At 35.8% G+C, this 14,520-nt stretch overlaps 1 protein-coding gene across 1 annotated transcript in view; it reads left to right on the top strand.

Moving 5' to 3' along the window:
- The window catches only part of LOC126188085 (integrin alpha-4-like), a 521,321-nt gene that overhangs the window by 89,448 nt on the left and 417,353 nt on the right, over positions 1-14,520 (top strand). The window contains exon 3 of the mRNA XM_049929540.1: positions 3,033-3,145. Within this exon, the coding sequence (XP_049785497.1) occupies positions 3,033-3,145 (113 nt within the window). The remainder of the gene's footprint in view (positions 1-3,032; positions 3,146-14,520) is intronic.

Below are 14,520 nucleotides of genomic sequence, written 5' to 3'. Positions count from 1 at the left end.
AGAGGTGTGTCGTGGTGCTTACATATATAATTTTTTTTCAATACTTTCAAAAAGATGGTAAGTTCTGTGAGTGGTCAGTAATTTTTATATCTGCCTTACCTTCCTTTTTTTGGAAAAGAATCTGTCAGTAGCATATTTCAGTCTGTCTGAAAATATTGCGTTTGATAGTGATGTGTTGCATTTGTGACTGAATGCATTGCATATACGTGAACAGCTGATAACTGGATATAGACTTGTAGTTCCATGTGTAGAACTAAAAATTTCAGTAATATTAATATTAACACTATTCTTGTGTGTATATATATCTTATAATCTGACTTGTTCCACATCATATCAATAAAATAATTGTGAAAATGATCTATGGAACATGATATAACTAAACTAAACTAAAACAGTTCATGATGGGAGAGATGCTCCACAGTACACAGTTTCTGTAAAGAAACTTCTTAAAAAACAGTGACTATTGCACAGTAAGCATAAAACAAAGTGGAGGGATGTAGATATAACAGTGATAAATGAAAGGAATTTAGCTATGCAGAGGGCAGAGAGTGAAGTCTTCAACTATCACAGCACAATCTTGTTAGAAGATCTCACACAAAATGCAAAGAAATTCTGGTCATATGTTAAGGTTGTTAGTGGCACAAAAGTTAGTATCCAGACACTAATGGAAGGCACAGGAAATGAAACTGAGGATAGCAAAGCAAAGTAGAACTCTATATCCAAATGTCCCCACAAAAGAACTGCCCCAATTTAATTCTTGCACACTGTGGCAATGAATAATACAGATATTAGTACCAGTGATGTTGAGAAATAGCTTAAATTATTAAAATGAAACAAGATCCCATTGCCAGATGAAATCTCTGTCAGATACAGAGCTATCCTCTCTCTTAAACATAATATTCCATAGGCCCCTCAAACAAAGTACTTTCCTGGTTGTGAGAGTTTGCCTTCAGTTATTTATTTCTTCGTGAGATGTGTTGACGTACTGCATTGCTACACTGGTTGAACTGGTTGAAAAATGGGTTGTGGAAGTACAACACTGACTACTTTAAATGGTGTAGCTGACAGGTGCACAGTTGCGTTTCACAATAGATTACTTTCACTGTTCACAAACCCCCAATAGTACAGTTATATATGGCTAGTGCACTATTGTTTAAACTTTCCATAAGCCTCATTAATAGTTTGCAGGCAAATCTCCACATACTGCTACAATAGTTTACTATTGTACATCTAAGAGCAGTAAAAACCTAACCACGAAGTTCACAGTTCTTTAAGAATAGAAAGGTATGTATGGAGAAGACACTGTCTTTGTTTTAACACATGGCCTAATTGTGTAAAACTTGTTTCAGAGTTAAGTTGAAGCATTGTTGTTGTTCTAAACAGCACAGGTTTCTTGTCTGAAACTCAACTGTCAATTGACTGTCTCAGAACCATAAATTGGGCCCTTATATATCCTTGTCATAATAGGTGCTCAAATTACACATTGTTTGATGTTTAATTTACAGAAATTACAATTAAAACTTAACTCATAAAATTAACTGCATACATCAAAAATTTGGTTCTTTTTAACAGTTTCTTCTACTTCAAGGGTTAGTCTGAATTATTTGTTTAAATGATGAAATTAACAGATATTGTTATGCAAACAATACTTTTGACAAAGCTGTTAATTACTTTGGAATTAATTAAGGGCTGGCTTTGCTAACACGTTTTCAGGTAGAGCTAAATAGATACTTTAAGAATACTGTTAGTTGTTCCTCCATATGTTTATAACTAGTACAGAATTTATATTTGTTTATACATCAACAACAGAATTTAAGTTACAAAACAACTACTGATTTTACCCTATAACAAAAGATACTAACTAGGAATAGTTGAAATAAATCAGAAAATCAATTACATACATAAAACTAAGCAAAAAATTAGATCTGGTGTTATATTCTTTAAAACTAAGGGCCAAACTTACTCTTTTATGAAAATGCAGATTATTTGCATGTATGTTAATGTTAATTAGCCAGAAGTGAAAAAAATGAATTTAAGGAGGCATATGGCAAAACAAGAGGGGAAGTAAAAATATCCCAGCTTAGTTAATCACACAGTGCTCAGAAGAAAGCACAGATTACACCCAAATACAGGAAGAACAGCAAAACTTATCCACAAAACTACCACACAGTATCATTGATATTCATGTGTTATAGAATATTAAAAGTTATTTTGACATAGAATAATATGAAGTATCTTAAATAAAATGGCCTGCTGAATGTCATCGCACATGGATTTTGTGAACATCGGTTGTGTGAAACCCAGCTTGTAATTTTCTCATATGACATCCAGTAACCATGGATCGAGGCAAGCTAATTTCTGAAAGGCATATGAATCCAAATCACATTAATGTTTGTTAACAATGGTACAATAGTAGGGAGCATGAAACAAATTTTGTGACTGGACTAAAGATTTATCATCTTAAAGTACTTTCCAAAAAAGGGCAGAGGCAGCAACTCAACTCAAGCTGACTTATATATATATCACAGATATGTCACTGGTTATCCAGCTACCAATCTCTCACACAAAATCTCACAGACATGCAAATGCACCAACTCATAACCATAAAACCAAGTGCTGTAGGATTGCCTAAGATGGTTTGTCTGTAAGATTACCAGCTGTTGTGAGCCCTTATCAACTACTTTATGTTTCCCAATCTGTTTTTTGACCAGCACCTAATTTATTTAATACAAATATTTTCTGATTTTTTGTCTTGAATTATCCATAAATCTCTATGTTTATAACTATCATGACCCTTTACCTTTACCTGTTACTTCTTTCAATAGAAATCTTAAATTGAAACTTAATGTTCAGTGTTTTTTTTCTGCATTTGAACATCAGCCATGAAATAATTTTCTTTATTATCTCTGTTTATATATTTGTTCTAATTTTTAAATGTTTGATATCAGAATAAAAAAGTACAATATGCTATATCAAAGCTGTAGTTTATGGTGGGATTGCCATATTTTTCTAACTCCAAACATATATTTCAGGAAATGAAGAACCTGATTTTGTGGGTGAGAAACTACCATGGGATCATAAAGATAAAGCATGGATAGGTGTTTCAATGGATATAGAACAAGGACAGCATGTAGGCAAGACTGTGGTAAGCTCTTATGATTGTTTTAATTATTATAACAACTTTAATTATTTTCAAATGCCTTAAGTGTTATATCTCCGTATGATTTGTGAAAGCTATGCATACATATACACATGTAAAGGTGTATTCTGTATTTTTATAACAGTTTAATAGTGTCACACACACACACACACACACACACACATATGAGGTATTTTAAAAGACAACAAATTCAGCAATTAAAACATTCTTGCTTTCAGTCAGCAGATTGTAGTTAAAGGAGGTGAAACAACTAGATAAATTAATAATGAGAAAGAGGATAGCATCTAATGGATTGTCCAAAAACATACTCTGAGGCAACTGCAATAGAGGAGAAAACAAGGAAAGAAATTTTTACTTTTATATCTTACAGACCTCCAAGCAGTCAGAAACAGTCCACATCTGTCCTAATCTGTATTGACAAACTAAAATGAGAAGTAAACATTTCTACAAGCTCCAGCAATGTCTCAGTCTTTGATAGAGAATGTAATCAGAATTGTACCCCATGCATAGAGTAATCAAATTTAAATATGCTAAATATTTGTGACTGTGTCCTGTCCAAAATGAGTTGGGGTGTTGTCGTGGTGCAAAAGCCACCTTCTTGGACAACCTCCTGTGACTCTTCATGTTGACAACCTCCCATAACATCATTAAGAGATTTCTGTAATATGTCCCTGTGATGATTTAACCCTTAAGATCTGTTAACATCACATTTTAGCAATCCCCCCCCCCCCCAAAAAAAAAGGAGAGAACTGCCATCACCATGATGCCATCTTCACCTTTTTTGAGGTGGTGGTGAATTCATATATTTCCATTAATTGCTTTGCTCTTGTCTCTTTTAATTGTGCCTGTCTGCAATTTAATGTGTCTTCTTTACAGAAAGTAGTACTCTGTCTTTTCCTATAGTGTTGATATTCCTACCTGGAGTTTCCATTGTTTCATGTAAAATTTTGCTCACTCCTGAGATATGCCACCTCCCAGAAATGTGTTTGAGTGTCCTTTGCCACAGCAGGGGTATATTTGTCAAAATGCGTATAGGAAGCCTTCCAGAAATACACATGAGAACTATTAATGGTGCATCTTAATTCACACTTGCATGTACTGATACTGATTAGATTAGATTTATTTTTTTTTCCCAATAGATACAAAGTGAAGGTATTGTCCAGGATGTAAATCACGCCAGAAAACAAGAATGCACACTAAATATTTACAAAGAAAAAAGAGGTGCTAATTTACCTTCCACAGGTACCAAGTGAAATGGTTCTCATAGATGTGAAATAGGTAAAAAAAATCTTAATAATATTTTCATTTAAAAGGTAATAAGAAATTTGTTACAAAACAAGTAAATGTTAAATTCATTGAGGTGCATATAATGATTTTCCAGCTATTGTATCCACACATCATCAAATAGAAAAATTATTTTGGAAGACTTAATTGCATTGATCACTTTAGTCCACTGAATGTGTACAGAAGTCACATTGTACATAATATTCACATTACTTAATGTTGTTAATAACAAATAAAAGTCAGTTAGTTCTGCTAAGAAATTTGTCAATGGAGTAGAAGGAGTTGGCCCCCAATAAATGCTTTATGCTCCTATTAATCTGAGCTTTGTTAGTTGTTAAACTTTGTATGGCTGTTGGCAAATTATTGAAAATGCATGTTTCAGAATAATGGACATGTATTTGGACAAAAAAAATGACTTAAATATTTGTAAATATTATTCTTATTTCTAGAATTGATTCTATGAACTGAGCTGTTGGTTTGAAAGAGAAATATATTTTAATGGTGGACATCACTAAGGAGTAAATCCAACAGGAAGCTATAGTGTCCCCAGTTCCATAAACAGGTCTCTACAGGATATTATTGAGTTCAACCCACAAATAATTTGTAATACAAATTTTTGGAATCAAAACTTCAACTCAGCTTGATAAGTTACCCCAAAAAATGATCCTATATGATGTTATGAAATTAATAAGCAAAATATTCTAGGCTTTTCTGTTCTTATATAATCTATATCCGACTGTATCTGCATTGCAAATAGACATTTGTTTAAGTGCTTCAGCAGTTCTGTTGTGTGCTCCTCCAGCTGAATTTATTATATAGCCATAATCCAAATACATTAACACTGTGGACTTTTTCTAGGTACTTGTCATCACCTTTTAGGTATGTACTGAGTGAAACCTCTTGTAAGTTCTAAACTGTAAATAGTGTTTTTTTCTTCTTTGTTCTTCTTTTTCTTTTTTCTTCAAAGTTTGATGACAAAGAGTTGGGCAGGAACTATTTATTAACGTCCTTGAAAATTTCATTAATGAAGTTTTCTGACACTGTGCTTGATTTTCTATTTATTGCAATATTTGTGTCATCAAATGTGCTAATCTGGTAAAGGCACTGATTGATGAACTTTGATATTCATAAGAAAACCTTAAGGCACTATGTTGGAACCTTGTGGGACAACACTTGTAATTAGTTCCCGTTAGATGATGCCTGACAGTTTGATACATGGCTCTTTCCTGTTGACGCCATTTGTTTCCTTCCAGATATATGCAATTTGAACGATTCTGCAACTTCTCCTGTTACACTGTAATATTCTAATTTATCTAAAAAGATATTGTGATTTACACAGTCAAAAGCCTTTGACAGATCAAGAGATATACCAGTACCCTGTAATTCATTGTATAAGGAATCAAGTGTTCTTGCTGTGTGTGTAATATCCTTCTCAATATTGGAACCCTTTAGAAATCCAAATTCTGACTTTCACAATATGTTATTTGTTGTTAGATGGTTAAAAGCCTTATTATATAACACCTTTTCTGAAATTATTGAGAATACTACTAAAAATGATATTCAACAGAAACTGAAAGTATTTCTTTACTTCATTTCTTATACAAAGACATAACTTCAGCATATTTCAGCTATTCAGGAAATGTTCCCCAGATAGATGACTGGTTACACAAGTAACTTAATATGTTACTAAACTCAGAAGCACAATCTTTAGTTAACTTTTTTTATATTTTATCATTGTGGACGTTACTTTCACTGGTGTAGTGAGTATCATATTCAAGCAACTGAAGTTATTTGTAATGACTGTTCTTAGATATACTGCAGCAGCATCTACTGAACCTGACAATGACATATTTTCATTAACAGTTTTGAAATGCCTTTTGAAAAGTTACACAAAATTGCACACACCTGTCACTGATGTACCATTTACTCTTAATGCTATTTGCTCATCTTCATTTCTAGTTCTACCAGTCTGCTTCACTATATCCCATATTGTCTTTAGACTTTATTTTCCATGTAAATGTTATGAAGAGGATATACTGATACTCACCATATAACGGAGATGTTGAGTCTTGGACAGGCACAACAAAAAGACTGCTAAACAAGTATGCATTTGGCCAAAAGATCTTGTCCTGAATTACACAACATACACACTCACATTCACACAAATGCAGCTCTCACACAAATGACACTGTCTCTGCCCTCTGAGACCAGACTGTGAGCAACTGCACTTGATGGGTGAAGCAAATTGGGTGGTGGGGTTAAGGAGGTAGCTGGGGCAGGGAGAGAAGGGTGTGGGTGGGGGATGGCAATGTGATGTTTGTGGGAGCATACAGGGATGAGGTGGAGAGAGGGAAGGACAGCTAGTTGCAGTCAGGAGGTTAGACAAAGGGGCAGAAAAGGAGAGAGGTAGAAAGGCTGTGGGTGTGGTTGTGGAATAGAAGGCAGTGGAGTGGGAACAGGAAAGGGATAGGTGGGTGAAGGACAGTGCCTAATGAAGGTTGAGGCCAGGAGGATTATGGAAACATAGCATAAATTGCAGGGAGAACTCCCACCTATGAAATTCAGAAAAGCTGGTGTTGGTAGGAAGTTTCCAGACAACACAGGCTGCGAAGCAGTCTTAAAATCACGAACATTCTGATGAGCAGCTGGGTGGTGCAGCTGTTCTTGGTCACAGTTTGTTGGTGGCCATTCTTGCAGACAGAGAGCTTTTTGGTTGACATGCCCACCTAGAATGAAGCACAGTGGTTGCAGCTTAGCTTGTAAATCACATGACTTGTTTCACAGATAGCCCTGCCATTAATGGGAAATCCGATGCTTGTGACCAGACTGTAGTAGGTGGTGGTGGGAGGATGTATGGGACAGGTCTTGCATATATGACTATTACAGTGCTATGAGCCATGAGGTAAGGGTTGGGAGCAGGGTTGTATAGAGTAGGGATGGATGAGGATATTGTGTAGGATCAGGAATGTTGGATGTTGTGTGATAGTTGAGGCATATGACTGTGGTTTCCAATTGCATTCCAGATCACAGGTCTGCCTTGTAGAGACTGGCCCAGTAACGAACAAACATCATGTTGAATTAATGATGCTACATCTTTCTGGGTGCATTCGATACTTAGAACTGCTACTTCTGGCCATCTGGTTTTTGTATTAACAGGCATCATAAACCTTCATATTTCTGCTCATACTATATACTTTGTTTGTGGTGGTAGATATACATGGTTTTCCTTACTCTCTTTTGTTCTGATTTTCAGAAATCTATCAAAAGTCTTTTAGTGGAGTCTTTCCTGGTTCTTCGTCTTACTTAGGGGCACCAATTGATGAAGTTATCTCTTATGGTGACAGACATTAAAACAAATGCTCATAGATATCTTCTGCCAAGTCTTTCATTAGGTGTGAAAACCCCTTTAGCCATTTTGTTGAATGACAGACAGTGCCTTCTAAAACCACTACTAGTTGTCTGAGGTGAATCTGACACATCAGTGCCTTTTTAACAATTCATACTGTGGAACTTTGATTTTAAGTCCTCTGATTTTACATTTTTTGTGTTTCTACACCATAAATTTGTAACCCTTGGAAAAGCCAATAAGATCAGTGCTTAAAACTCCCTTATTTTACATTTCTTCCTAGTAAGGCTTACTTTGATTCTAAGTTCTTACCCAATGTCTTGCTTGACTTTGTCCTGTTTTCTTCCTATTGATAGTTGATGTGACTGAACGAGTTATAAATGACACAAAAGATGGATGGTTTGCATCATCAGTGGTGATAAAGTTAAGGGAATATTTTAGGCCATTCTTGGGAGGGGATGTGTGAGAGAAGAAATGCTGACAAAATCCATGATAGATGTTGTCAACACAACTTCTAACATTTAACTTCACCTTGTGATTGTGGTACAAATACTGCTAGGTTACAGTGGTAATGGAAAAACTAGACAGTAAATGCAAAGTGTTCTGGACCAAGCCAATATGTCACAAAGGGACTGAGCCATCACCATTTCTTGTGCCACTCATGATGTACTGTATTTAGCAACAATATCAGTCATCAACCTTTTAAATTCAAACCATAATTCTGGAAGAATATGCTCAATAATAATCAAGGAAACATTTCCCATTTCCAGCTGGTGAACTCTTATTGGCTGGCAACTTGTTAAGTCATCCATTAGCCAAGGCAGTCACCGCATAACACTAAAAAACATAAAATGTGCTCACCTATTGGATGTGTGGAGTGCTAGTGCACAGGTAGTGGTGAAAGCATTTTGTGAAGTTCTGAAAATATACTTTTTGTGCAAATGTGGTATGACAGAGATTTCACACAGAAATAGAACCATGGTTTTGCGACAGCTCATTTTAAAGACTTTCATATTCAAATCTGACACAATACAGTTGTAACAACTACATACACTACTCACATATATACTTTGCACCACACACATCACACACTGTAGATTGTAAAGATTGGCAGCAGTGATATAGGACATGAACCAAACTGTAGCACATGAGATTTCTTTCTAATTTAAATTTTACACAGTGTACAGAAATTCACATTGCTAGCTTCTAATAAGCTTGGGATGTCAACTGGGGAAGTAAACTCATTTTTTCGAGTCTCTGTTTCTCTCATCAAGACTAAAATAACACTTTAAGGGTGATGAGAATATGCACTGCAGCTTGTATGCAGCTTATAAGAAAAGCATTAAACAACAACAGCAGTGATGACAAAGTTGTCATTATTCAGATGTCCACATTTGTACTTATGGTTTAACCACTTAATAGCTGTGATGTTTTTGGTTTAATTCAACATGTTAATCAATTTTTGCTTTTTTTTAAAAACAATAACAGCATTAGTGACAAAGTTGTAACCAAGCAGATGTCCACATTTATGTTTATGGTTTAACCACTTAATGGCTGTTATGTTGTTGGTTTAATTCAACATGTTAATAAATTTTTGCTTTTTTATGGGTAAGCACAAAGGATGATATCTCAAAAAGGAGTGTTTTGTATTTATAATTTGTTGTTGTAGTGTATCAGAAAATAGCTCAAATATCTTGTACCCAGATACCAATTTCAATTTCTTGATAAGTTTTTACTTGCTGTTACACATCTGTGATTTTTTAAGAACTGATGAAATTCATTACCACAAATTTTTGTTTACACGTTGTATTGTATATTTAATTACCTTTACTCAGACAGGTATGAAACAGGCAAAATACCCTCAGACTTCAAGAAGAATATAATAATTCCAATCCCAAAGAAAGCAGGTGTTGACGGATGTGAAAATTACCGAACTGTCAGTTTAATGGGTCACTGCTGCAAAATACTGACGCGAATTCTTTACAGACGAATGGAAAAACTAGTAGAAGCTGACCTTGGGGAAGATCAATTTGGATTCCGTAGAAATGTTGGAACACGTGAGGCAATACTGACCCTACAACTTATCTTAGAAGCTAGAATAAGGAAGGGCAAACCTACGTTTCTAGCATTTGTAGACTTAGAGAAAGCTTTTGACAATGTTGACTGGAATACTCTCTTTCAAATTCTAAAGGTGGCAGGGGTAAAATACAGGGAGCGAATGGCTATTTACAATTTGTATTAAAACCAGACAGTAGTTATAAGAGTCGAGGGGCATGAAAGGGAAGCAGTGGTTGGGAAGGGAGTGAGACAGGGTTGTAGCCTCTCCCCGATGTTATTCAATCTGTATATTGAGCAAACAGTGAAGGAAACAAAAGAAAAATTCGGAGTAGGTATTAAAATCCATGGAGAAGAAATAAAAACTCTGAGGTTCACTGATGACATTGTAATTCTGTGAGAGACAGCAAAGGACTTGGAAGAGCAGATGAATGGAATGGATAGTGTCTTGAAAGGAGGGTATAAGATGAACATCAAGAAAAGCAAAATGAGGATAATGGAATGTAGTCAAATTAAGTCGGGTGATGCTGAGGGAACTAGATTAGGAAATGAGACACTTAAAGTAATAAAGGAGTTTTGCTATTTGGAGAGCAAAATAACTGATGATGGTCAAAGTAGAGAGGATATAAAATGTAGACTGGCAATGGCAAGGAAAGTATTTCTGAAGAAGAGAAATTTGTTAACATCGAGTATAGATTTAAGTGTCAGGAAGTCATTTCTGAAAATATTTGTATGGAGTGTAGCCATGTATGGAAGTGAAACATGGACGATAAATAGTTTGGACAAGAAGAGAATAGAAGCTTTTGAAATGTGGTGCTACAGAAGAATGCTGAAGATTAGATGGGTAGATCACATTGGGGGAAGAGAAGTTTGTGGCACAACTTGACTAGAAGAAGGGATCGGTTGGTAGGACATGTTCTGAGGCATCAAGGGATCATCAATTTAGTATTGGAGGGCAGTGTGGAGGGTAAAAATTGTCATATACTTGCCCCATGTCTGTTGTCCGGATTCCGGACATGCGGGCTACCGAGCATGACTGGTCACAGCTGACATCTCACCTCGGCTCGCTGCGCTGTACTGTACAAATCCAATGCCTCTCTGTCTCTGTCTCACTCTCTCCCTCTCTCTCTCTCTCTCTCTCTCTCTCTCTCTCTCTCTCTCTCTCTGTCTCTCTCTCTCTCTCTCTCTCACACACACACACACACAATGTATTTATCTCTGTCTCCCTCTCTTTTAATCCAATGCAAAAGTAACATTTCCAAGAATGGGTACATGACACAGCTAAATTCATAAAGCACTTGGAAAGTGAAATGATATTTCAATAAAGCAGCAGATAGAAGATGAGTCGCATTGCCAAACGAGAAGATATATTTTTCCTGTCATTAATAGCAAACATTAAATAAGTGCTGTCCCTGTAATATATAAGACAAACATCTTCATAAAGAAAGCATACAAAGAACATTAAACATTTACAGATGTAACTTTTCATACTTTTCACTTGTCTGCAACAGAAACAAAATTATAGTTATTGTCGATCAGCAGTAAATCACTAACGTGTTCCGGATTTAATTGGCTGTGGTGGTTTGTTAGTAACATGCTGGCTTTACTAAAGCATCTTTCACTAGGTGCGCTTGTTGCTGGGATACATAAAATACTTCTTGCAACTACAGCCAGGCCTGGCAGATCTGTTTCATGTCTGCTCCACCACTTTAAGAGGTCATCATCATCTTTGGGATGCATTAAAATGTAGAGATATACTTCATCTGATGCAGATGATCTGCTGTTCCTCCATCCCTTGAAATGATCTCTCTTTCTGGTTGGTGATGACACAGTACTTGAAGGATCTATGATAATAAACAAAAGAGACAAGTAACACAAAACTGATGTTGAAATCATCGAAACGTTCCCATAAAAACGAGGTGTTTTACAGTAATGAAATATTGTATGAATTATAACATTCCTGTTTCTCTATAATATACTATCCACTAACTATGCAAAAATGATTATGTTAATGTTTGCATGTTGTACCTGCAGAAGTAGCACACATTTGTTGCACATTGCTAAGAATTTCCTGCTTTTCATTTATTTCAAGCATATTAAGATCATGGAAAGATGGTCAAAAAAACATAGTAATTTTATGTCTGGAAGTGATCACAATTGTCTCACAAATGAAAGTCAAGGCTCAATTTTTAATCCTTTGTACCTCCTGTTAAAAAAATACATATCTGTTAGTGCACATAAATTACACTAGTGAATTATAAATCTATCGCATTTCATCATGAAACAGTGATTTTAACTGCAGTAATTACTCACCTGACAGTCAGTGTCATTGACACTGCAATTTTGTTGCAGTTTGTGAAACCAAAGAAGAACTAACTGGATTGTCAGTTCTTTTTTGCCTTCTAATTCATCTGTGGCCTCTTTAAATAGTCTCAGAAAATGTGCAATTTTTCCTGCAAGCTCATTATTATATCCTTGCAATCTGTAAGCAGAGTCCTTTTCCATCTGCAAAGCAACAACTTCATTATACTGGGTATGTAAGGATTCCAACATAGTGTACAAGCTGTTCCAGCATGTGCAGACCTCTTGTTTCAATGATGATTTCAAAGACGAGCAGAGGCCAATTTTCTTTTTACCATATTTATTGTTGATACGATGTTCAGGGCATGATTTAACAAGAGGTTATCTTTATTGAAAGTATGGCTAAGTGCTGTGTTTATACAATGAGCAGCACAAGGAAATCTTTCGTGATTTTCCAAATCCTTTATTACATTGGAACCCTGGTCAGAGACAAAAACAAAACTGTGCAACATGTCCAGCGAAATGTCCCAATCAGCCATCCTCTCTTCAATTTCTTTCATAATATTTACTCCTGTCTTCTTAACATCTGGGAATTTTGTTATAAATAAAACATTGTTCACAATCTGTGTTAATGTAATGTGTTGTAAGCATCAAATAGTGCACCTGATTATGTGAATCAGTCCACATATCAAATGTCACAGCACATGTTTTATTAATAACTTCCACAGTAACAGAATTATACTGTTTCATATTGCATCAGCTTGTTCTTTGACATGTCTGCTTATAGTAGTGGAATGTAGCATGATATCTGCCATGTTAACTTCTCCATAATGCGCACCTAGATGTATTAATTCTTGGCCTAGTTCTCTGAAACTTTCACCGGAAACGGCATTAAAAGGTCTCATATCTTTAGCACACATTGCAAAACACTTTGCTGTGATACTATTTTTTATTACTGCCAGTATCCCTGAAGGAGCTGTATCTTTGTGAGGTTTCTTGCAGCTGTGTTTCTTTAAATGAGTGGTTCCCGACTGGCAACACAATAATGTGGAGCAGTTTATGCATGATACGTATCCAATAGATGCACTGTTTTCATCTAAAATCAACAGAAATGTACTCCATACTTGGTTTTTTAGACCTTCCCATTTCTCCAGTGTGTAAACATTGGTTTCAATCTTACGTCTTACTGCAAAAATTATGACATGTGTAATGTGTTTGAAGTTATGTGCTATGTATTCTGTCACTAGAACTAGTGCAGGCAGCCTATCCAGTTAGGGTCTCACTCCGTCTTATATTTTGTGCTTGCTTACTCAGTCATGCTCAACTCTACTTGACACCTTTACTGAGAGGCAATCTCAAATCCTTCAGTTAACAATGTAATTGTAGACCAGATGTGGCTTGAATTCAAAGAAATAGTATCAACAGCAATTGAGAGATATATACCAAATAAATTAACAAATGATGGAGCTGGTTTCCCATGGTAAACAGAACAGGTCAGAACACTGTTACAAAAACAATGAGAAAAGCATGCAAAATTTAAATGAATGCAAAACCCTCAAGATTCATGATATTTTACAGGAGCTTAAAATTTAGTGCAGTCTTCAATGTGAGATGTTTATAATAGTCTCCACAACGAAGATTTGTCTTGTAACTGGGCAGAAAATTCAGAGATTTTGGTTGTGTGTGAAGTTGCCAGCAGCAAGATACAATCAATGCCTCCTCTGCTCAATAGCAATGGAAATAGTATTGATGACAATGCTGCTAAAACAAAGTTGCTAAACACGGGCTTCCAAGATTCCTCCACCAAAGAAGATGAGGTAAATATTCTAGAAATTGAATCAATAACAGGTACCAACAAGAGTAACTTAGAAGTAGATATCCTCAGAGTATTGAAACAACTTAAATGAGGGACTAAAAGCAAGCCTTCTGGTCCAGACTGTATACCAGTTAGGTTCCTTTCAGAGTATGCTGGTGCAATAGGTCCATACTTAACAATTATATACAACTGCTTGCTCAATGAAAGGTCTGTATGAAATGCTGGCAAGTTGCACAGGCCATACCAGTAGTCGAAAAAGGTAATAGGAGTAATCCACTAAATTATAGGCTGATATCATTAACATTGATTTGCAGCAGAATTTTGGAGCATATTTTTTGTTTGAATATTATGAATTACCAAGAAGGGAAAGGTCTATTGACATAAGTCATACTGTTTAGCCAGCCGCTGTGGCCAAGCGGTTCTAGGCACTTCAGTCCAGAACCACACTGCTGCTATGGTCACAGGTTCAAATCCTGCCTTGGGCATAGATGTGTGTGATGTCCTTAGGCTAGTTAGGTTTAATTAGTTCTAAGTTTAGGGGGCTGATGACCTCAGATG

The sequence above is a fragment of the Schistocerca cancellata genome, chromosome 5 (genome assembly GCF_023864275.1).
Source record: "Schistocerca cancellata isolate TAMUIC-IGC-003103 chromosome 5, iqSchCanc2.1, whole genome shotgun sequence".
Classification (NCBI taxonomy): domain Eukaryota; kingdom Metazoa; phylum Arthropoda; class Insecta; order Orthoptera; family Acrididae; genus Schistocerca; species Schistocerca cancellata.
The sequence above is the reverse complement of the archived record's forward strand: the minus strand, read 5'-3'. Positions and strand labels throughout refer to the sequence as shown.